At 40.9% G+C, this 25,882-nt stretch overlaps 1 protein-coding gene across 27 annotated transcripts in view; it reads right to left on the reverse strand.

Annotated features, from left to right (window-relative positions):
• Positions 1-493: 493 nt before the first annotated feature.
• The window catches only part of B3GALT1 (beta-1,3-galactosyltransferase 1), a 198,576-nt gene continuing 173,187 nt past the window's right edge, over positions 494-25,882 (reverse strand). For 8 of the 27 annotated variants that reach the window (XM_040561182.1, XM_040561185.1, XM_040561179.1 and 5 more), the window contains one exon: positions 494-2,872. In XM_040561182.1, the coding sequence (XP_040417116.1) occupies positions 1,663-2,643 (981 nt within the window). In that variant the 5' untranslated portion in view covers positions 2,644-2,872 and the 3' untranslated portion in view covers positions 494-1,662. The other 19 variants (XR_005820971.1, XR_005820969.1, XR_005820970.1 and 16 more) reach the window with 11 other exon arrangements.

Raw genomic sequence — 25,882 nt, forward strand, 5'->3', positions numbered from 1 at the left:
TACAGTCTTACCAGTTTTCACATTATGCATATCTCCAGCTGAAATGTATGAGATTTTTGTGCATGCTGTGGATGGTGTGAGTACTCTACAGCTAATAACACATTTGGTGAGTTTTGTACCTGTGACTTGCCTGTGAATTCTTCATTCCAAGTTATTTGTTAAGCAACGTCACATTTTAGTTCTTTGTTGGAAGGTGATACTGAGTAGGGATGGCTTGAACCTATCAAAGAATTTTCCAGGAAATAATTGTCATCACATTTCATCAACATTCATATTCAAAACACACCAGGACGTTATAAAACTTGACTAAAATCTTGTGTATTTAGTTTCTACCACATGCTCTGGGGATCTCTTGAGTTCTGGTTCTTTTTTGAGCTGGACCTCTGAGTATTGGCTCTAATGGAGAGCTACAGATTTGTAACAAAGGCTTGAAGGTTTTTTGTTTGTTTTTTAATAAGTTATTCTTAAAAGCCCTCTATTTTGCTATAAAAGCTGTACGTAACTTTTATGTACTCTGTAAGTTCTTCAGTTGACAAAAAATGGGTGGGACAAAATTCTGCTTGTCTAAACCACTAAAAATATGGTATAATCTCATTCGTATATGCACTATAGCAAAAAGTAGTTTACCCTTAAGAAATGTTCTTTTGCCTTTACTTTTATTTATTTTATTTTATTTTTTTCAGGTACATAGTTTACCAACTGATGTTGAAGGAATACGATGCTTATTAACTGACAATCATATATTGCTATATAAGATACTCAATCATCTTAAAAAAAAAAAAAAAGTCTGTGATAGTGTTATTGGACCCACTAAAGTATTCCTAAATAAGAGATCCACATGCACCCATACTAATGAGAAATGTTGCATTTGCTTTAAAATTAAGATATTCATACTCTTATCACAGATATTTAAGATGTATTTTCATACATCTCTGGTTTTTTATATTTCATCTACAGATCCTACTTCATTTTAAAAATTGACTTGATATTTTAGGGGCTACTTTTGGCAGTAGAAAGAAGTGGGGCATTTTCTGAAATGATTTAAAGGGATGTGATTTGGGGGAATAAAGATATTCTTCTGAGTGTAGGTTTGTTTCTAAGGCCTATGAGACTTTGATGTTCTTACCTGTCTAAATTCTGGTACTGCGCCATCTGTAAGCTGTTTGGAGATTGCACACATTGTACTATAAGACATAGATGCTAAGGTAGGTGTGTAAGATCAGTGCAAATATATACAGTTCAATTTATTAACAAAGCTCTGAGTAGGGATGATTGTAGGGTGTCAAAAAGGGATAAAAGTATATTTGTAATTCTTCATTTCTTAGGCCTGAGTCTTACCTCAGAGGCTGGGGCATGAACTGGTAAGCAGCTCATGATAGTTTATTACTGTCCGTTTATGTACAGATGCAGGAGCTGATATGTGTGACAGAGGATAATATACAAAATCTGAGAGTTGACTCTAGATCCTTTCGATTGGTGTAATGTCCTTATGAAAAGAGCCTGAAGTCTGTAAACCAGTAGTCAAAATGAGAATGAAAAATCAGTCATTAAAAATCCTCTCACAGTAATATCCCACAGTTTAACCTGTAAATCAGTACATCACTTTGTCAAAAAAACAGACTAAAGCAATATTTAAAAAAGGTATTTACATCTGTAAAAATCTTAACATCTAAGATGCTTCTTGCTTGACATGTCATTCCAAATTCTGTGCATTTCTTCTGGTGTTATCTGGTGCACTGTGATCACCCTGCGGTACCTGCACAAGCTGTAGGCCATTTTCCAGTGGTTGAAGCCACTGTTTTGGAAGGGGTGAATGCCCAGCTTCCGAAGACAGAGTCCGACGTACACGTCTTCAAGATGGAGGAGTCTGGTATGAAGGGAGGTTTTGTAAATCAGTTCTGCTACATCAGCTGAAAAAATGTAGCCAGTGCCTGAACAGAAGGGCGGGTAATTGCTGTCAGGATACAAATCTCTGGGCATGTACCACTTGCTGCGAACATCTCGTATTGGTCCTCCGTTTATAACGTAACCAGTGAAGTACCTTCTCCTCGGCTTGGTGTTGGGTTTGAGAAGCTTATAAATAAGATTATCCATATTTACAAAAATATCACTGTCTGTCTTCATAACATACTTAGCTTTTGAACAAAATGTTGCTACCCACCTCATCCCCATTAATGTTTTCAGAGTGAGGTTATGATAAGAGTCGATAAAATCCTCTACAATAATGTCATGAAAAATTTGGCTTTCTTGCTCTACCATTTGATTTAACACGGGATCTGCATTTTTTCCAAGAAGAAATAGAGTGGCAATTTTAATTCCTTTAAAGTTGTTTTCATCTCCCCACGTTTCTCGAATTGCTTGCCTTGCATCGAATTCTTTGTGAGTTGTGCTGATAAGAATAACCAAGAAAGGGATGCTCTTCTCACATTTATTAGGTTCGTTGATAAGAAAGTCAAAGGAATGTGGATTTATAGGTCGAGTTCTTATGTTGCCAAAGGAAACGTTTTTTCTGGCTATTGATATGCTATTGAGCTGTCTGTGGCCAGTGTAGGAAGAAGTAGGACGAGTTATACTTAAGTACCAAAGAGCGCTTGCCCAGCAAACTACTGTCAAAACATACAAGCACGAGACCTTTGAAGCCATTGTTCCTGTAGCTCTTCTATTCAGCGTAATGAATATACAGCCTTCTCACCATCAGTGCACTGATATCCCAGACTGGCAGCATATTACTAATGAAACTGGAAAGTTCGATATAGAAGAGTAACTCTGTAATCATTCATGGATCTTGGGTAGCAGCTATTAACCCTGATGATACTCAGCTTTTCTTCTTTTACTAGCAGCAGCTTCCATTTCTTGGAATTCTCTGTTATTTCTGAAAAAGATGAAGAAAAATTTTCCATTGCTACATCATAAAAGCCTATGGCAATAAAAGTGAGCTGGCCATTAATAAGCTAAGTCTCTTAATGCATTTCTTGGATGTCCTTTTTATTTCTCATGAGGTACCACAGTGCAAGATAGTGTACTAGAAGAAAGCAGTATAAGTGAAATAATGCTTTTAAGATTGATAATTTCTCATATATATATATATATATATGATATATCTCATATATACATATATAAAGATTAAAATTACTTGAAAAGCCAACATGCTATGCATGATTAAAAAATCATTTTCTGGTTTCTAGCATTTTTGTGCATTTTGTTCTGGTTTCCTACTTTTTTTTTTTTTTTTTTTCCAAAATATGCCGCCGAACATTTTAAAATTACTTAATGAAAAATAATGTATTTTATCTTAGGATTAATAGTATCAGTGGCAACAATGCACGTGAATATCTACAAATCATATTTAGACTAAATGTTGGTAACATCTGCCCAGCTAACAACAGCCTACTTTGGCAAGAAGAGAGAATTGTACTGATGGGTAAATGTACAGCAGAGGACAGAGGAGAAAGGAGGATATGTGTGCAGGGCAAGCAGGCGATCAGGCCCAGTCAGCATGGGTTTATGAAAGGCAGGTCCTGCTTGACGAACCTGATCTCCTTCTATGACAAAGTGACGCGCTTGGTGGACGAGGGAAAGGCTGTGGATGTGGTTTACCTTGACCTCAGTAAGGCTTTTGACACCGTTCCCCACAACATTCTCCTCAAGAAACTGGCTGCGCGGGGCTTGGACTGGCGTACGCTTCGCTGGGTTAGAAACTGGCTGGATAGCCGGGCCCAGAGAGTTGTGGTGAATGGAGTCAAATCTGGTTGGAGGCTGGTCACTAGTGGTGTCCCCCAGGGCTCGGTACTGCGGCCGGTCCTCTTCAATATCTTTATCGATGATCTGGATGAGGGCGTCCAGTGCACCCTCAGTAAGTTTGCAGATGACACCAAGCTAAGTGCGTGTGTCGATCTGCTCGAGGGCAGGAAGGCTCTGCAGGAGGATCTGGATAGGCTGGAGCGATGGGCTGAGGTCAACTGTATGAAGTTCAACAAGGCCAGGTGCCGGGTCCTGCACCTGGGGCGCAACAACCCCAAGCAGAGCTACAGGCTGGGAGATGAGTGGTTGGAAAGCTGCCTGGCCGAGAAGGACCTGGGAGTATTGGTTGATAGTCGGCTGAATATGAGCCAGCAGTGTGCTCAGGTGGCCAAGAAGGCCAACAGCATCCTGGCCTGTATAAGAAGCAGTGTGGCCAGCAGGTCTAGGGAAGTGATTGTCCCCCTGTACTCGGCTCTGGTGAGGCCGCACCTTGAGTACTGTGTTCAGTTTTGGGCCCCTCGCTACAGGAAGGACATGGACGTGCTCGAGCGAGTCCAGAGAAGGGCGATCAAGCTGGTGAGGGGTCTGGAGAACAAGTCTTACGAGGAGCGGCTGAGGGAGCTGGGCTTGTTCAGCCTGGAGAAGAGGAGGCTCAGGGGCGACCTTATCGCTCTCTACAGTTACCTTAAAGGAGGCTGCAGAGAGGTGGGGGTTGGTCTGTTCTCCCACGTGCCTGGTGACAGGACGAGGGGGAATGGGCGAAAGTTGCGACAGGGGAGTTTTAGGTTGGATGTTAGGAAGTACTTCTTTACCGAAAGGGTTATTAAGCATTGAAACGGGCTGCCCAGGGAGGTGGTGGAGTCACCATCCCTGGAGGTCTTTAAAAGACGTTTAGATGTAGAGCTTAGCGATATGGTTTAGTGGAGTGCTTAGTGTTAGGTCGGAGGTTGGACTCGATGATCTTGAGGTCTCTTCCAACCTAGAAATCTGTGTCTGTGTCTGTGTGCTGTCTTACCCATGTAAAGATCAGCACCCCAGTAGACTCTGTAAAAGTCTAGAAGTATATTAACACGATTCAGTTAGTCCTGTTGGAAGTTATCCCTCCTCATCCCTTCCATGCAAACCAGGCTTTACTCTTCCTAGAAAGACATTGCTGGCATGCTGTATGGGGTAAGTCACGATGGCAGCCTGGTAGCAGTTGCATGGCTGGCCGGCACGCGGAGCGCCTGTGCACCCCTCCGGTCCTGCAGTGCGAGCCCTGGCTCCAGCACGGGGGGCTTTTTGGCTTCCCTGAATGCATGAATGTGCCAGCCCTGGAGCTTGCTTTGCCCTTAGCATGACTCCTAGGAGCCAATTCTATTTATCATCATTTTGGGGAAATGAGACAAGCCACACTAAACCTGCAGGATCAGTGCTGGGTCTCCATGACACACGAGTTCCTGAAGAGTGCCTGTAGGCTCCAGATTCCTGGATTTTACTGTTACGTTGCTTCAGAGCTACAGGATGGTAGAAATTTGCAACAGATGAGTTTTACGGAAGAGTCTTTGAAATACTAAACATTTACTTTGGATAGTACAACTCATACGGGGATTCAGGTAAAATGATAGAAGCCCTGTTGTAGAAATGTCCTTTCTGGTTCCATGCTACTGCAGCATGTTTGGATTAAACCAAAATGCTTAGGAAGCCCACGCCTCCCATGTATTAGGTATTTATGGTCTCTTCCTCTTAAATAAAAGCAGATGAGAGCATGGCCTGGAGGTGTCCGGAGCAGGGTCCTCTGCCAGGCGATGGGTCGCTTGGCTTTCGGACCGACAGCCCCAGCTGGGCAGGCTATCAGGCTGTCATCCCGTGCCACTATTTCACACTGAGGTGTGAAAACAAGAGAGAAACGATCTAACATTTGATAAATATACACATATAATCTCCCACAAAGGCTGATAGATCCTTACAGCTGGCACTGTCCTGCTAGCCCTGGTCCTCATTAGATCCAAGGTCAGCTGTTTAATGACCGGAACCCACATGCCTTTCTCCCCTTTTCTCAAAATAGGAAAATGAATTTGTGGCTTGTTGCGGAGGTTTTTCAGTGTCAGTAGGTTTTGCCCTATAACCCAGGCAATTTAATGAGGCAGACATTATCTGTCATCTCCTTTGCTACTTGTTGCAGAACTTGGGATTTGTGATCTTTTCCCATTAATCAGTAGCATTAAACATCTGGGAGCAGTATTTTTAAGTGAGGCCTTACTCTTAAACTGTCCTGTTAGGCTGCAGAACACAATGACCTCAGCACCCACATATGCCCTCGTAAATAAACATAGCCATGACAAATATATACACGAATGCCGCTTTAATTCTTGGAGAGCACGTGTCCTGTTGTAGCAACCCACTGGATGCAGTGGGACACAGTTCTGAGAAAGGCAAAGCACACCCTTGATCTGCAGCTTTTTCCTGGCTTCATTGTGAATCTCTGATAACCACCCACACTGGAAACCTCACTGGGGAAAAAGACCAAGTGTGAAATGCCACAACATAACAAAAAGAGAGCAATTAGTTTAATATCTAGAAGGCTGTGTTAATTAAGAAATTCAGCCACCATGGATTTGAGATGTGGAGTGTGGGCTTTGTGGGTCAGTGCATTTAAAGGACTCAAGTATTTGTGAAACCTTAATGCTGTAAATATTCTGCACATGGTAGATTATTTTAGGAAACCATACATTGCATTCTCTAAATGTGTATATTTTTCTGAATCTCTTCTCTAATAAAGGCAGGTGCATTCATTACCATGAGTACTGTGCAGGTAACTGAGGGAAAGGGAGATTGTAGCCAGTGCATCTTACACACTGCAAAATTACAAAAAATAGCTTTTAGTCCTGTAATGTCATGGCTGTGATGTCCAATCTGTGCTGTGAAAAGATTAGAGGTAACAAAGAAAGAGGTAACAAAGTCTTAGAGCATTTCAAAGAAAGATTTAAAGCTATTCTAGGGAAAGTTCCTGGTCAATTACGAGATCTGCAGATACCAGTTTTCCAGAATGAACATTTCTTATACTGGTCCTTGGATTTCTGTCTCTTGAAACAAATCTGATTGCCATGCTATTAGTAAGAAAAGTCTCAAGCTTTGCTATGGTAGATGATTGTGAAAAGCAAATGTTTAGTATTATATTTCCATCCTGTGACTTGAAGTCGTGTGCTTAATTGTGCTATTCACAGCTCTTGCTGCGCAAGCCAGAGAACTCATCCGGCTGCAGCCCAGAAGCAGCCTTGTGTAACTTCTGTAAGTAATTGTCCTGATAGAGACTGCAACTATTCGCAGAAAACCTTTTACAAGCTGACTGCACATGGAGAATAATCCTCCAGCTAATGAGCACATTTGAGAATCTTGCTAACTGTTCACGGGCAATTTTCAGGCAGACGTAAAAGGAGTTCAGCAAATGCCACTCACCAGCTGCAGGACTATGCCCATGTATCAGAACACTGCCGTTTCTGCTCAGAGGTTGCCGGTCTTTTTTCTTTCAAGAATGCCCAGGTCAGTCATTGTGTGTAAGTGTGATTGGATTAACGTAACCAGATTGTGGTGGAGGAGTATGACGGAAACCACAGCTCTTGAGGCCTGGCATTTTGCTGTAGCTGTGATCTGTACCATATCACGTGCTGCTGCTGAAGCAGAAGATAGGTGCTGAGGGAGGCAGTCAGGATGCTGAGCTGTGGGCAGACCCCGGGTGTGAAGCCCAGGGAGGCGGCAGCTGCTCGTCCTGGCACCCGCGAGCCTGCCAGGCAGAGCACGACCGAGTCAAATTAACACTGTGCATCTCTGCCAAAATGGACCTATTACTTTCCCTGAAAAAAAGGAGGGAATGCAGCCGCTAAATTATTTAGTAAATGTAGCAAACTCTCCTCATTTTCCCTGAAGATAGATTTTTGCAAGTTTTCTATAATCATGGCTTTCATCTGTATATAGACCAAGACACTGAAATGTCTTCACCATTTATGAAATCTTTAAATTACCTAAGGAAAAGTCTGTGGTTATTGTCGAGTCTTGTTGAGAAGATAATTACCCTGAACATTAAGAACACATCTACAAAGGAATCTGGGGACATTGTTATGATCTTGGCTGTATGTTTTCATAGTAATTTCTTGAGGAAATTCTGGACAGATGGCATAGGTGATTTAGCAGGAGATTGCGAGCTCTTCTCTAGCAACTTCATTTGAAGGTTTCTCAAATACTCCAAATCCTTTTGCTGTGCCCAAGTGAAATGGGCCTGAAACTAAATCAAAGCTGCAAAGGAAGACCTTTCTTTCTAGAATATATGTGGAAAGGGATTGTAATAGAAGTAGAAGCCAAAGTCCCGGCCTGGGGGAGGAAAGTACAAGCGTTCATTTCAGGTCCAGGTTTTTTAGGAAAATCAATGCTTCCACTTTGGGACATCCCAGCTGTCGTATGCTAAAAGAGGCTCACTTTCCTTCTGTGCCTTCAAGCATTTTCTGAAAATCAGACTGTGTTTTAAGATATGCCATTTGTACATAGAGAATCATTCCTTGCTCACAGAAACATTGATGATGGACTTTGCCCAGAGCAAATATAAGAGCAAGTATTTGCACAAGTGGTCCTTTCATGCTAATGGTTCTCTTTGCATGAATGCTGATTTGCAGAAGTTTTATGCTGTGTTCCAAAACTGAGAGGAAGAATTGATCTCTGGAAATCAGTTTGGGATTTATAAATTATTTTTCAATATATACTACGTATTCTTAATACCAGTGAAAAGTAGAAACGACTATGGATTAGGGAATTTTATGAAAAGGTTCTAAATCTTAGATAGAAAAATGCAAGTTCTAGTTAAAATTTGCAGCAAATGTTCCCATGTTACTAAAACTTCCCCAAACTTTGAAGAGCTACTGCTGTCTTTTACCAGTTATAAGTTATTCAAACTGAACGCGAGTCCGCTTATGAGTGGCTACTCTGTGTTTTCAACTTTATATGTTTTCAGTGAAAACGTCTATAAAAATAGGATTTTCTTTTTTTTTTTTCCTAAGAACTGCTGAGACAGCTTACATAAGACAATTAAACTATATTTCCTTTGCTTTACATTTCTCATTCTTAAGAAAGAATTATCCACCTATTTTTTCGAAATCGAATAATTTACAAGTTAGAAAATTAACAGTTTCCACCATGACTAACCTGTGAACGCAGTTTTGAATCAGAGAAGATCAAACTGTTGGAAGAAATATTTAGGAATATTTGGATCCACACCAACATCAGACTTGCCATGAAAAGGGGACTGGGATAAGTTATTGGTTAGGAAACATGAGCTTGGCATAAGGGACGATTTCTTGGCTGGTGATCTCCTGAGGTGGAAACTTAGTCTTGATTTGAGCATCCTTTTGCTCTGGCTTGAACTGTACTTCAGGAGATTTGAAGCTATACAATCCCATCCAAGTTTTGCAGCTTTTAGCAGGGAGAGGCTTGAGAGCTACTAGGTCATTCCCAGACCTTTCGGTGACTTTGATAGGCAGAGAGAGCTCCTCTGAGAGTTAGGTGATAGTAATCAGCCTCAGTACGACTTGGGAGCAGCTGTCCTCTCTCAGGGTGATGAGAAATGTCTGCACCAGGTGTGGCGGTGTGGGGTTCTGTACCTGCATTTTCTTGCTAATAAACCTGACTGAATAAAACCAGGCTTGGAGAACCCCCAGTGCTGCTGGTGGAGGAAGAAGTAGTGACAGATCGAGATTCAAGCTTGCCCAAACTGGACACAGACTGTCTGGGTTTGGGTATTTCCCGTGAGCAAAACATTCACAGTTGGTTTGCTAAACAGAAGAAAACTATAATTTCTTAAAAGTGTTGTAGGAAACAGAAATATTTTTTTAATCCTGTTTGACATGTCTCAACATTACATTTTCAGTAACCCTATTGCCGTTTCATGGTTCTTATTTTTTGTTAAACATCTCTCTTAACCACAGTCATCGTGTGTTTGTGACAGCGTAGTCGCCCACATCTCCAACTGTGGTGTCACACAGCTGACCTTATGTGCTAGGAGATGAAAGGACAGGCCCCACTCTGGGGACCATTTGTAGGGTGGGTGGGTTTCTAAATTTTAGCAAACTTGGTTATGCTTGGTCAGATATTAATCTAGATGCTTAACAGCTACATTTTACTGAATTCAAAATAATATTAGAATTTGGGATGTACCAATCAGCAGGCATTAGTAGGCATTTTAGGCAAATATTCTTAGCACTAGCTAAAGGGAGAGAAAAGAAATAACTTGAACTGAAATAACAGAATAATTTTAAAGTCTTCTTTTTTGCTTCTTCTTTTCTTCTTTTTTTTTTTTTTTTTTAAGTTGCCCAGGAGATGTCAAGTGTCATGCATTTTTTTTCCCATGAATGCTTTTCAGAAACAATTTTAAAAAACACTTTGTGACTTCATGTTGTGATAGGTCATTTGTGATTACATCAATCAAGTCCTGTTACAGCAGTAACGTGTAAATTGCATCCCAGTATGGTTATAAACTGATGCAAATAACATATTTCATTTTGGGTTACCATAGCCACAACCATCATTTTCTTTAGCTATTGTGCTGTGCTCTATTGTGAAATCTCACAGCAAGGTTCCTTAGCTCGTGTCACCACCAAATCAGTTACAATATTTTTCATCTAATGGAAGTTTAGGATGAAAAATAGGGCTTTGAGTTTTTTTTTTTTTTTTTTTTTTTTCTTCCTCTGAAGGGGAAAGCCTTTAGAGAACAGCTTTAACAAAATATCTGTTAGTCATTAAACAATTTTACATAATTCATTACCAAAGTCAGTAGGTTAAATTACATTCAAGTAATGTGTTTGAGATCAAATATACTGCTGTTCACGTCTTAAATTTCACTATTTCATTTCCTTAGTTTTCATGGTGATGTCTGTGATGTGGTGGTCTGGGTTATGACACTAAGAACAGATGACAATGGCTGTGATTATACAGGTGCCTACCATAGCAGTACAGCCATTCTTAATTAATCTTTGTCACAAACAGGAGGAGTAACAATTAGGTGAAAACTGGAACACCTGAAATCACACTTACAAGGTCTGTGGTGATGGTAACTCATTGAATTGGATAATGAATCTGCTTCTCATAACTCTTGTCCTACCCGGAGAGCACTGGAGGAAAAATACAAATTTCAACTTTTGGATTTACTGGGAAAAGTTCTAAAAGGGTTTTGAACCTGCTAATTCAGGTATCTGCTGTGATGCTTGGGAACTTTGCTTTTTAACCTAATCAAAACTGGGGACAGCTCAGGCTCCAAACATTGGTTATTGCTATATATAAATACGTATTTTTAATCTCAGAGCGTAGCTATTATTGATTGACATTTACTGAAGGGATTCTTCCCTATCTCAGTTGTATAGGTACAATGACTATGTTTGTTGTAACAAATTGAGAAGAGAGCCAAATCTTGTAATCTGAAGCTATTCCTGGGCTTTTTTTTTTTTTAGGACATTGATTTCTTGACACTATGAACATTATGTCAGTATTTCTCTTGAAGATATTAAAAGGTGTAACATGAGTGTAATTATGTCTCTTCCAAGTGATACATAGAGGGCGTTTTCCATTTGTACTGAGGCCAGAGTTTTGATGGGCATGTCCAGTCCTCAGTGCAAAGCCTTAGTGGCCAAACTCTGCAAGTGTTAGATTCAAAAATCATATGTTCTTCTTCAAGAAAGATGCCTTATAGCTGTTTCATCATCTTGGGATTGGAGGAGTCTATGAGATGGTTGCTTTCTTGTTCCAGAAAGGGAGCAAAGTGTATTCCTAAACCCAAAAATACAGTTGCTCAAAATCAGAGGTATTTTTAAAGGCTAAAAAATGGCTTGAATTCACTTAATTTCTCATTTTCTCCACAACAATAAGACTAGAAACTTTTTGCAAAAAGTGAGTTTAGTGATCACAAAATAGCTAGCTACAGCTTTTTATGTGTAAGATGTCCAAGGACACTGTTGGATGTGGTGACACTGTGACTGTGGCCATGTGGGCATTTATTTTCTTTTCTCTAGAAATATTTGTTGTGTCAAGAAGCTCCCAGAGTCTAGCTCTGTCCATTCAGGAACAGGTTGCAGTTTTTTCAAGTTTGCATTACAGTGGTTGATGTGAAGCAGTGCTGTGGAGCACCTTTCACTATGAGTTTTTTATACATTAGGCTTGACTGTGTGGAGCCAGGAGTTGGACTCGCTGGTCCTTGTGGATCCCTTCCAACTCAGGAGATTCTGTGATTATATGACTGAAGCTTCTAATTCCCTCGGTGATGTAGCTGTGATCCATTTAAGGCAAGCTCTTTCTTTCAAAATCACACCTGCCAGCCTCACACAGAACTGTAACATAAACAGTAAATATATAAACTAAGGAGTTTTGTCACCGACCTGGAAAATATGGGGCATACTTCAGCTAGATGACTTATTCTCCAATACGTGAAAAATATTTCCTGGACATACACTGTTTTGGGGGGAGGTGGTGATTGGTTAGTCGTGGCTGAAATTCCCCAATTTTTGGAGCACTTTGCCAGGCACGGCTTTCTGTCCTCGGGGCGCTGCCCTGCTCCACTCCCACCTGCAGTGCTGAAGGCTGGCAGGGCTGGCTGTGCCTGCTGGACGGACACACGTCACTTGGCAGAGAAGGAACAGGGAAAAGTGGGGTTTGCCTCCTCTTTCCATGGGGGGAATGGCGTTGTGCTGGCTTGGCCGTGAGCGCATGGAGGGGTGCTTTGCCGTGCACCCACCGCTGGGGCAGGAGCTCTCCAGCCCACTTGGGGCAGCTCAGTCCAGCTGAGGCCAGCACCCACTGCTGCTGCCTGTATCTGCCTGCCTCTACAAAGGAGACTGGAAGTATATGTTTCTTTTCAGTCATAACTAAATGGCAGATGGGATTTGGTCAAACTTAAAAAATAAATGCAGTAAATGAAAATCTGCTTTTACTTGGGATTGAACTGAGCTGCAAAAGAGAGTGTTTTCGCCAAACTACTAACATTTGAGAGGAAGGTAGTGTCAGGCTCTTTCAACCAGCACATATGGAGCATTTAACAGACATGACCCCAGTCAATTTGTCAGCATTTAGGTTCCAGAAGCTTACCGCTGAAAGGACCATTATATGACGTTATACTTGCACATTTACAGAACATTCACTCAACACAAGAGGCTGTCTCTCTTGTGGCACGGATTTAAAAATGGACTCTTAGCAACTGAAGATTTTTGGGTGAATCAAACAAAGGAGTTGATGCTGAAGTAAATGGGTAAATATATATCCTTGTGAATCCAAAAAAGTAAACTTGTCCTCGCTTGCCCAAGATGTTTCAAAAGATCAGGAAATTTTGTCCCCAAGTGAGAGGAGTTTGACAATACTACTGGGATCATAAATGAGTTGCTGCCTCCTCAGCTAAACTGCAAACCCATCCTGGGGTATCAGTGATGCTTATAACTTACATAGATGCTTACATAGTCATCCTCTTCTCCCAAAGTGTGTCTTTTTAATTCCATTTCATTCCCATTGTGAAAGTTGCAAACACTGTCCATTAGTCTCAGTGAAAGAAACTTGGGTGTCTCTGGAGAAAGCAGCCAGTCAACAGCTTTTCTGTTTGTGATCAGACCAGAGTTTAACTTGAGGCCTGTGAGAGTTGTTGTAGGCAAAAATTGAGGAAGTTTTCTCACAAACTGTTATTGGGGAACAGTTAATAACTCTGCCTCCTGGCTGGACGGAATGTGGCTGATCACCTGCGGTGTCTAATAAGGCTGCTGGTAAAGAGTACATCTGAAATCCTATTTCAACTCACTTTTATCACTTATGTCATTAGAGATGTTATTCATATGTACTTCCGAAGTTTTCACCTGGGAGTATAAATTTCAAATCCCAAAGACCAGCGTGAGTAGTCAGCAATACTAACTCTGGTTTCTTACATCTTCTGTCTGTGAGTCTTCCTAATTAGGGGTATTTGCCAGGACTGGTAACTAGGAAAATAGCCGAGCAGTTTTTCCTAATGTGAGTGCATGTGTATTTGTCTTTCTTTCCCTAAGCATAACAGGGCCCATGTCTGTGGGCTCATTATGCTGCCAGCACACTTTGCCTTCTTTTTTTCCTGTTGTGACTATGGAAGCATAACCATTGCAATTGTGACTTCTCAGGATAATTGGAGACTCTCCAGTTGGCTTCTCCACCTGTAACCACGTGGTCCCTAGTGGGCTGATATAGGTGTAAATGGAGACTCATTGTCTATATTGAAGGATTTCTCAAAACATATGCAAAGCAGCGTTATATGAAGGATGGCCTCAAGCATATTCAGAGTTGAAAAGCAGGGAAAGCAGTCTTCTTCCTCACAGCTTGACGCTTACCTAGACTCTACTGTGGCATGGGTAAAGCCTGTGGTTACAGTGCTGCTCCAGAGATTCCACAGCGGCGTGTGTGCAGCATCACTCAGAGTCCTGCTGCTGCGCTGTGGTGCGTTGCACTGGTGGTGTCCCTGGCCCAGGGGATGGGCGCCCACCCTCGTGCCCATACAGCTCAGCAGACTCAACTCTCTTTCTACCATGTGCTATTCTTTGGGATGTGTTGGCTTCTGCTTCAGTACAAATGTATTGCACTACTGATAGAAATCAACTCTGTGAAGCAATAAATACGAAATATGTTCTGTCACTTTGCCCAAGGGGAATCATATCATACCTTAGTTATCTGTGTATTGAAGGCCAAGCCTTAAGGAGAAAGAAGGTACATGGACACAGTGTAAAAATATAGATTGCTTCTCTTAGTTCTCCATCTATGAACCTTCAAGAGCTTTACAAACACAAGCTCGCTGAGAAGCTGTATACCCCAAGGAGGCAGGTAACACAGTAATAAAATCTGCCAAGCAAGTTTAGGGTTCAAAATCTTGATATACACCTCAGGGTTGTAAGAATTAAATAGAGCTGTTTCACAGAGAGACATTCTTCTGGGAGACTGTTTCTTATAGAAGCAACATAAGATTAAACCCTCCTTTTGTTCATTTTCCAAACTTTGGGGGTTTGGGTCTTTGAGTGGAATCAGAAGAGATTGCTATATAAACAACATGACCTCAGACCTTCTCTGGATAAAGGTGTTTGTTTCGTATCATCACTAGAAACAACAGGGATTCTCCTGAGCATGTTTGAACTCTGTGCAGGTCTCCCTCAATGTCCCAAATGCTTCCTCCGCTTTTGGCAGTCTCCTCTCAGTGTTATTTTAATCTGAGATATCTCTTGAACAAAAGAGATTTCAAAGTACTCAGTAATCTGTGGTTTGATTTATTTTCCAGCTATTTTGATATCAAAGGCAGCATGAAGCAAAAATGATATGAAATGCAATAAACAGCTGTCAGGCCAACTGTTGTGGAATCACTTGGGCCATGGGAGAGACGTAGCTTCACGGGGGAGTCCATCAGAAGACACAGCCAGTGATCCTTTGGTGCTTTCTTTCTGTCTAGTGAGCAGGAAGGTGCACACTGATGCACTCGTACGGAAAAAGCCAAAAATCACGAGGAGTGATGCAAACATCAGTACCCCTTTGCCCTGCTGCGAGGGAGGAAAGAACTGGTTTCCTGGCACTCTCCCTCAGAGACGGGTAAGGGCTGCAGGAGAGGCAGGGGATGTCTGCCCGACCCGTGCCTGGGTGCACGCTGTGAAGCCCCCCATGCAGTGTGGCTCAAGGTGAGGGAAAGGCAGACAACCTCAGTACACACAACTTCACATTATTCTCTAAAAGCCTTTCTTGCTACTAGTGCAATGAAGAGTAATACCCCCACAGCAAAGGCATGTAAATAATTTCTTGATATTTTCTTTTGACTATGTGGTAACAACACACATAGTCAAAGAGCTGCCCAAGACTTTCTAAAGAGAGCTTCAATTTTTTATCATTTTTTCACACTCTAAGAAAAGCCCTCTTTCTCTGTCATTTTCTTTGAACAAATTAATTTGCCAGCCTGTATAGCTCAGTGTGCACATACTTTGCAGAGATGTTGCCATCTGCCATTTAGTTTCTTTTCTAAGCTGTGATCTTAGACATACATTTCAGGGAAAATGAAGCCAAGTGGTTGAGTTTATTTTCCCTTTGTGCGAACAACAATGGGAATAATTCCAAAGCCAGGCAGCAAGGCTGCCTTAAATGCCAACTGCAAATCACCTTTACAATAAGGCATTAATTCATTCTATGAAAAATACACATGAATTTGGGAAAATAATTCCATTCCCACTCTTCCCCCTGTGCACTGGCTGGATCAAATAAAGGTCAAATAGCTTTCCAAGATGATCTGCTTTCAATTTTTTTATTTCTTTAACTTTTCCTGACCCCTATTCCTGATCATCTTCCCTCTGTCTCTACCCCTTGCCACATCTACCTCCTGCAGAAAAGGTGTTTTATTTGTTCATTCACATATGACAATATAAAGTTCATACGCTCCCTTTTATTTTTGGTCAGTTTAAAGATTGGCTGCACAAATTTGCTGATGGAAAGAGCTGTGGAGCAGCTGAAGGGGTCAGAGGAGGGTGCTGTGGGGTGCGTGGCAGGGCCAGGCTGCCCACCCTTGGGTCGTGGGGCAGCCCACGCTGCCCATGGGGACATCCTGCACCTCGGCTGGGCCATGGCCCTCCGGTAGCCAAGCTATGGCACTCCAGTGGCCAGGCCATGGCCCTCTAGCAGCTGGGCCACAGCACTCTGGCAGCCAGGCCATGGCCTTCTGGCAGCCTGGCCACAGCCCTCCAGGGGACAGGTATCTCTTGGTGATGGGGAAAAGTGACAGTCCTCACATGTGGGCAGGGGCAGTGAGGAGGAAGGGTCGCTTTGCCTCTCCTCAGCTGCATGTGGCTCCTCTTTGGAGAAGTGTGCTTCAGTGGCTGCGTGCTGCATTAGAGCAAGCTGGGAGATGGTTCTTTGTGCCTGCACCTGGGAAATTAGAGCCACAGTTTGTGTGTGTAAGCCATCACCGCCACAGAAATATCCACGTGTTAACAGTCAATGATTATTTTTAGTCAGATCCATTCCCCAGTCAGATTTGCCTCCCAGCCATGCAAAAGCCTGGATCAACATAGCTAAGGGACATCAGGGGCCTGAAGCAAGAGGCTGGGGCAAAGCAGGGCAGACCCCTTTTCATGGCCTCACTCCTGCCTTAAATGACTGTGAGAGGGCTGAGGGCTCCCCTTTTTTGTACCTGAGACTATAGCAGCATCCCCAAGGTTTCTTTCCACCAGAATAAAACCATACAAATAGATCCTCTGTTCTTGCATCAGCTGAAAACAAGTAATGAAACAAAAAGCCTTTGCTTGCCTATTAAGTATTTAGGTCGAACTTTCAGTGATGGCTGGGATGTTTTGGAAATCAATTCAAGTATTTGAGAATTAAGAAACAAAACAAAACACACTTATCCTTTTTTTGATTTTTTAAAAATTTGTTTTCACAATATCTAATGATTCTTTGTATCCCTTGACTCTCCTGAGATCACTTCAGAACTTAAACTGGAAACATAATTGGATTTTAAAAGGAAACTTGTTCATGCATATAGCAGTTTTAAAGGGCATGAATAGTACAGTGTTTGAGAACGTGCCACTACTTGAAAGATCGATGTGATATTCTGATTTTGTTGTAAAATGAAAACATGGTGAGGGGCTGTCACAAGCTTCTGAATCAGCCAGATTCTTTTTAGAAGCAGAAGACAGCTCTTGGCTCAGGTAGGCAATTCTCCCACACGTGCCTTTGCCAAAACAGAATGTGTATGTCAGGGCTTTTTTGCTGTTGTTTTTTCCTCCAGATGGTGTAACGAGGGATAGACTGCTTGTCACTTGCCAAGGGTTATAGAATGTGGCAAAATGAAATCCCAATGCACAGTTTTGAAGACAGCATATCCATATCAATCACTCTCATCAGGTCCTTGCACTTCTCGCTTGTAGGGTCAAGCCTCTGTCATCAGGCCAACCGTATTAACAAGTTCCATCCAAATGTTTTGAGAGTGATGAAATTCGGTATGTTTTCACTCCAAACATTGGTCAAAGTGTCCACCATTAGGATGGTAAGAGCCAATATGCAGCTGATCCTTTTTAGTTCTGTACCTCAAAGCTAAGTCACTACATTCCTCAGGTCGGCTTTGGTTTTGCTTTGGATCTGCCTGTGATTTTTCTCTAGTGTACAATTTACTTCTGTGGTTGCAATTAAGTCATTTATTACCTTTTGAAAAATATTTTGGCTTTGAGATTTCCCAGGAAACTTTAAAAAATAACTTCTTGCATCTAAATGAAGGTATATAATAAATAGTGATAAAAGTGAGGTAAGGTAGATCACCAAATTTTCTAATTAGAGAGTGAGTAGTTTTTCTCTGGATTCTTATCTGAGTCTTCTTCCTGGTGACACTTGTCTTCAAACTAAACCTGGTATATACTGCACCTTCTCTAGTAAAAAAATGGCAGCATGATTCACCTTCTCGTTCTCAGGATTTTGAGAATGATTAAACACATCTAGGGAAAAAGTTACCCCCTGGGAGTGGCATGTATACACAATGTATTCACTGTAATCTAGAAAGCTTCCAATATGAAGAGCTTCGGAGATAAAAAAAAAATGTTGGCGCAAGTCAATCATCTCACTCATCTTCCAGCTTTAACTTGTTCAACATAAACACATTTTGTTGCAGGGACTAGCCAGACAAAATGGTGGTGACTTGAAATTAGTGTACTGAATTTATGACAATAAAGCAATTTCAGTATGGTGATACAGTGTCTTTTTAATAAACTACTACAAATGTCCTTGCCATGTAGAAGGACAGAGCAGGATATTCAATATCGTATAATATTTTTTAGATATTTCAAAATGACAGTTTGTACGAAAAACACATGTAAGAATATTACTTTGCCACGAGCTACAAAAAATGGCAAACATCCTCCAAAACAACAAGAACTGTTTTTTAGAGTAATCTGACAAGCTAAATGACAGTAGGATTACTAATTTAGGATGTCTGGAAGGAGAAGAGATGAGATTTCCAACATCTTAGTGATATGAGAACAGACAAAATATATAGACTTTTTTTTTTAGGTTCCCTATATGCTGTTTTAGGACCACCAAAAGGATTTTCTGCCTCAGACAACACCAAATTATTATCTTGGCTGGCAGGAAACAACCTGTAAATTATGGTTGTATCTGACACACATGGAAGAAAAGCCATCAGATTGTATCATATGTGAAAAATGATTTCTCAGTTGCCTTGGTCAAGTAACTAAAAGTTTAGACACATCATCTTTTAATTTGAGGAATGATGAAACCAGCGGTGACAGGAACAAAACTGCAAGTTTCTAAAAGTAGATATATTGAATTGAGAGGTAGGTCATTTGCCAGCCACCTCTGTAGATAAAATAAAAAGGAAGACAAAAAAGTTTGCTTTGGATCACAAAGCCAGAGACTGCAGCACAAGCTTTTGTATTCTGACATCTACCCTCTGCCTGTACACCTCTGGAGACACCAAAGAAAGTCTTAAAATTTCAGCACACGCCAGCATTTCAAGTTCTGGAGGGAGAGAGAGACTGCAGAGAGTTGTCTTTATACAGCTGACATCTGTAGTCTTGAATACCATTCATAAAGTAGGCCTCTATCACAGAACAGTGCCCCCAGGCATCTGCTGTTTAATAACTGCCCTTCAGAGGGAATGGGCAATCTTCCATAGGATGGATTATGCATTTTACAGTCCTCATAGGAAACCACTCCAAAAAACAGGTACTAGAACAATTAAATCATCTCTGCTGGTGTCATCACCACTGGGTAAAACTATCAAACACGTTCTCTCTCATCCTGAACCTTTCATTCTTTGCCAAATGATGAGGCAGCTTTGGTGGGAGGGGAGGACGTTGGTTCCTCTGCTCCCTGGGTGAGGTTTACTGGTGAGGACACCCTCAGGCAGACTTCTGCGGCGGGGCTGGCTGTGTGCAGCTGCAGCATGAGGTCAGAGATGAGACCTGGATGTAGCAAAGCCATCTCTGCACTCCCTTCTTCCCGTCTCCCTCCCACAGGCTGTATCTCACCAAGCCAAAATGTGCCAGCGCCACAGGAGCAAAGTGACAGGGGGACGGGGTCTCTGCTAGTCCTTCCCACCCGAGAAATCCCACTGCACCCAGGGGGAAATGGAGGTGTGGATGACGGGGCGTTCAGAGAGCTGAGCACCAATCTTTAAGTCTCTGAAAACCTGTGCGCAGAAGTGAAGTTACTTTATCAGTACTTTTCAGAAGTTGTTTAGCTGTAACTTTTTCTGATACATGCAGAGAAGTAATATAGCAGGGCATTTCAATTCTGCCTTTCTTTTCCATTTGGCAGTTGATCTCGAGTGCCTGCATAGCCTATTAAATTCATTTTGTTATAGCTTTACTATTGACATTTGAGATTAAATGCCAGGGAATGAAAGAAAAAAAAATTAGCACTATGACTTTGTGTTTCAATACAACTTTGTCAAGACCAGAAGACTGTAACAACCTGCTGTAGTTTATTTCAATCATTTCTTTCTTCCTAGGAAAAATACTTTTGATTAGCACATCTACTATCCCTTTATTACAAGTTTTATACAAAATTTGGCCATCTAAATGCAACTGAATTTAATGGGAGTGTGATTGCTTGGCGGTGTCTCGTTTCCAATTGCAGTGCTTGCATATCCCCTTTCATCCAACAAGCTATGAAGCAGGATACCTGTTCCATGGAAGCAGTGGTGAATGCTGGTGCCACCACACTGCCCAGCTTAGCTCCAAAGTGCAATGCAGTGGAGAAGAGAGTAAGCACGTTAAGGATGACCGTGTTGAGTTCCTCTCCATCTTTAAATTCAATGGCTGGTCAGTGTAGCAGTTTTAGCACAACAATTGTGACCAGGTTTCAGAAGTCAATAATGACTTTAGCTGCTACAGGTTTAGGGTAGCAGCAACGTGAACACAGGTAGTGTTATGTTTTGGCATGCTTCCATGAAACCAAATGTTCCCGTCCTGTGTCTCACTTTTAGAAGTGATAGAGCACACACACGTGCAGTTAAACTTTTTCAGGGGGTTTCACAGTCTGGGAAAATCCTAAACTTTCAAGGGCAATGAATGGTATAAGAGGTGCTCAGTGAGGTGTTTATATTAATTGTGACTGCATGCAGCCTAATAATACACTTTCTGCGCTCCTGCCTGATGGACGCTTTTTCTTGATGTCCAGTGGATATTAAGTAATTTAATGACTTGATGAGCAAGAGTAAAGTGATTGCAGAAGTACTCTCAGCCAGCTAACACTGGGTATGCAGCTTATTTGCTGCTCTGCATTCTGTCAGGCATCACATCTGGGAGGAGTTCTTAGATTTACAATAGACGCCTGATAATATCACCTGGAGTTTTCTTCATCTGCCCTTAACAGATGCATCTTGAATTGAGTGTTATAGCACAGACTTTGCCCAAACAATGCAGCTGTTTGTATCTTGGTGCACAGGAAAAGACCTTCAGGGAACAAAACTAGCCCAGGTATCTCATTGCTGAGATCCGCTAGATGGACCCGGAGTTTGCATGCAGCTTAGAGTGCAGTGCTTACTCAGACGCTAATGAAAGGGTTTTTGGCGAGGACCGTGGCTGTCTTTCTTCTTGATTTTGTGAGATTTTTTTGATTGCAGTCTGTCTGGACCTTGCTGTGTAAATAGCATTTACACAACCAATGTTGTCAGAGGTTAGCTGAGGAGAGATTCTTCTTTTCTGCTGCTGGTTCTTCTCTCAGCTCTAAGATCATGTGCACATATGGATACAGTTCCAAGATACAGCCTTGACATTTAAAGATATAAATGAGTTGCGTCTCAAACTTCTTGTGCTGCTGGCATGCTATCATCTCTGTTTTCTCTCTACTGGGATGAGTCTCTGGATGTTTGCAAGCTCTGGGTTGCTTAGTGTCCTCCTTAAGGGCACATAGAATGGTATTAAATACTTCTGAATTGTCTGCACAGTAAGTTTCTAGTATGTTTTCAGGCCTGTTGTGATATTAGTTATTTTTGTCAGCATGTGTTTTGAATAGAGCCTGGACTGGTATGTTAGATACAGTCCTAAGAAATACAGCTTTTTACTGTGGCCCCTGCGTTGCCTCATGGAAGGCTAGTTAACCACTGGACATCTGCAGCTCCCTACCAGAAGTGACTGCAAGGCCGCAGACTCCAAATGTGAGAAGTGCAGCCTGCCTTCTCTGGAAAGGCTAATTTACCAAAGTCCTTTGAAAGTCCTGTCGATGCCTGGTTTTCTGCCTCGTGTGCCTATAATTGGCCTGGGCAGTGCATGCCTGTTTGTATCCCACAACACACAATGCTTTATTTCTCTGGCAAAAGTTATGCTGTTTAACTGATAAATGGTTCGATACTGACAGACTAGATTTAGCAGTGGCAGCTCTTGGATTTTAAGAAGATGCAGAACACTGACTTTGTGAATGTAGCATCTGGCTATTCCAATTTTAACATATGATCCATTTAAAGAGCCATTCAGGCTTCTGGGATTTCAAATACCAGATGGGAATTTTATATTCCTTGTATATGGTATCGTATCTTGTAAATATTAAAATAAGCAGTGGCTAAGTCAAAGAGGACCCGCACTTTTCAACTCACCATTGACTATACATTCTTTTACATTACTACCTAATGGTCATTGTCGCCTCCGTCCCATCACCATGTCCAGCATGTCTGCGTGTTGCTGCTATAAAATATTTTTTTAGAAGCAAGATGCTGTCTTCTTAATTTATTGGCACTATGGTAGCAGCTAAACTTTACAACAAATGGTAGCAAGGAACTGGACTGCACCTAGGTAAAGATTCTCATGTCCTCAAGCATTTTAATATGAACACCATTATTTTCAAAGTAAATAAGACCTTTAGAGTCCTTACGCTGTATTAGAAAAAGATCAATGTTAAAATTAAGCAGACCTCAAACCACAAACAAAATTGTAGAAATCCTGATGGTGGACTTCTGATGCTCCTGCATACAAGTCCACTCTGTTTTGTGCTTTGCTATCTGTCGTGATTTACTTGCAGCACATAAATGAGAGAAAGTAGTCAAAATAAAGTCACAATCAAATTCTCCCAAATGTCAATTAAGCTAGAGCAGCCACTGCACATACAGCTTTGTATCCTTTGTATCAACTGCTACATCTAGTCTGCACTGGGAAGGAAAGTAGTCTGTTTCTGATGAAATGACTCTATAAGATGGATGGTGTTAGTAATGGAGATGTTGAGGCAGATGTAAAAGTAGATGTCTAGAGTCTAATATAACTCATTAGATAGTTGCAATAGCTGTTGATCAGTGCAACTTTCATTTGGGGGGGGGGATTTAGCTAAAAATCTGCATCTGATTTAATGAGGATATTGTTTAAAGTGATGGAAAAATTAATGATTGGAATTTAGAAAGGAATGGAACCCCAGCAGCCATGTAAATTCAGATCTGAATATCTTTAGATGTGAAAGTTTTTTTTTTTATTATTACATTTTTAAGGTTTGAAATACTTAAATATATCTTATTTTTGATTTCTGCGCATGACTAGGAATGTAAGCACTGAATATCTGGAGAAAGAGTGCCTGTTCACTTGAGATTTACAGCTCACTATTGCAGTCTCAAAAATTAAGATGCTCATCTGAACTCTAAACCTTTAAATATTTGCTTTTGTTTTCTAATAGATGGGAACATTCCTTTGAAAATACCAAATCACACAAGCTGCATAACTAGACCTGAATTGCCTGTATAATGAACAGTAATCTAGGAGAACTGTCTGACTGTAATCCCTGTTTCTCATGATAAATATTCTGTAGTCATTAAGTTATTGTAGTATGATACAGTTAAGCAATTAAAAATGAAACCCTTGTTATCTGACATTTTCAAATTGTGGTTTTGATGGACAATATGAAAACAGGAATAATGAAAGAAATTTTATATTTCTCCCATTTCACTGACCTTCATCTTTATTTCTAAGTCTTCTGCTCAAATATCAAAAGATCTAATGTAATAAAGGATGACAGGAAGCATATCTGACAAAACTCTCTCTTAAGTCTTGTTGAATAAAACATTCACTGCAAATGCTTCTTAGTGCCAGCAGGTTAGCATTAAAAGTGTAATGATTTTAAAGCAAGCCTAAACACCTCAGCTGTCTCAAATGACAGCTCTAGATTTTAAAATTAAGATCTGAGATAAAGTTACAGCTGAAGTTATCAAAAGAAATGTACCCAGCAGTTGTCTAATGCACACTCTCATGACAATGCTATTTGTCTATCAGAAAATCACCCGCGTCGGTGATCTAACACTGATGATGCTGGCATACACTGTGTAAAGCTGAAGGTCTGATCATATTGTCAGTCACATCGCCGGGGTTCCTGCCCTTCCATTTTATACAAAAAGTTCTCTTTCCAAATTTCTCTAGCACTGTTGGAGGGACTGTCTTTTCTGAACTTGGAACGAACAGTTGCTTCCAATCACTTGAAAAAAAAAAAAAAGCAAAACAGAAAAAAACAGCCTATAAAAGCTATTTTATTTTGCTTGTTTGTTTTCAGTTATAACCATGCTAAGTATTGAAAATAATGAAGTCTTATATTTTAGCAAAGCTGTTCTGGACAATGTTCTCAAAACCACACATACACATCGAAGCCTAATGGAAGAACATAAATTGCAGGCAGTTATTTGGAAATATCAGTGCTCACTTCCTCTGTGAGGTGTGGGTACCAGGTTTGTAAAACCGTGGACTCAGTACAAGTGGAAGCTGACCTCTGTTGTGAGCTAGTCAGCGCATTTATACTTGTGTGTGCATGTGCACATAGGATACAAAGTCCTTTGCACAACTTTTCTAGCATTCTCCAGCCTCCCAAAAGCCGCAACACCAGGGCACATTGTCTCCTTCAGCCTCTGGTGTTAACGGCTACAGAATCCTTTGTCTGTGTTTTATGTAATATGTTAGATTGCTTTAGATTGCTGTGAATATTTTTCCAAACTGAATGGAGGAATACAGATTTTTTTATGCTATCTCCAAGCACTTACAATGCAGGACTGTGATACGGGCTCCTTGCCATTGTTTGTTGCTCAGGCAGCATTCTCAAACAAGGAGGATCAGGGTCACTGGAATGAGAATGAAGGTCTCTTCGTCACCTTACTTGCTTCAGGTTTCTCCTGGAAAAGTTGTCTTTCAGGGTATTATTTTTCCTCCAGTTTTCTAAAAGGCATATCAATTAAACTTGGAAATTTGAATGTAGACTTCAAATATCTATGTTTAAAAATGTTAAGTCAAATTCAGGTGTTGAGCAACTCTGACCCAAAGTGTTTTTGTATGATGGTATCAAAGGTTCAAAATAAAATAAGCAGAACATTGCTTAAGTTGATAGATTTAGATTTAGAATTCTTTTAAAACTTCAAAAGATGTGTCATTTCACTCTTAAAAGCTCTGGTGTCAGGTAATTATCTTAAAGTTGGGCAATTTCTTATTCAAAGACATTTCTGGTCTCATTATCCTTATGCAGACACAACTCCCATTGGAATCATTCTGAACTCTACTTCTGTGACTAGTGGAGGTTTGAAAGAGATGCTGAGATTTCCAGGAAGCTCATTGTTCCATTTCTTATGCTTTGCTCTATCTTCCATTCCACTCCTCCTTTATTGTGGCAGACCTACCGCCCAGCTTTCTTTTGTTCCAAAAATCTATTTGTTCTTTTTAAGAGAACAAAACTAGAGGGGGGAAAAATCTCCTTATCAAAGGAAGTGAATATTTGTGACTCAGGGAAGACTTCCTTTAAAAAGTTCCTTGAAAAAACTGCAATAAAATAAAACTGAAAATATATTTTGGGTGCCTTGCGGTGTATAAATCTCTGCATTTTGACCCAATCTGTTTCAAGCAAGTCTGTTAACAAGAATGTAATTTGTTTGATATTTACGTTGGTATAAGACAGCAGGGAAGTTAACTAGATACTGAGTCTATTCAAATTATAATTTCTCCTCACAGTAGATCATACAGTGAAATCATTTTTCCAGAGATCTCTCTCCCTGCCTCCTACCAAACCACTGTTTCTTGCCACTGTCCTCATCAGAAACTTCTTACAGACCACAGTTTACCAAATAAACCAGACATTAGCCATTAAATAGATGCAAAACCACTACAAGAAGTGCTTCCTATCATGAAGAATCCCTGGCTCA

This window comes from Cygnus olor, chromosome 6 (genome assembly GCF_009769625.2).
Source record: "Cygnus olor isolate bCygOlo1 chromosome 6, bCygOlo1.pri.v2, whole genome shotgun sequence".
NCBI classification, from domain to species: Eukaryota; Metazoa; Chordata; class Aves; order Anseriformes; family Anatidae; genus Cygnus; species Cygnus olor.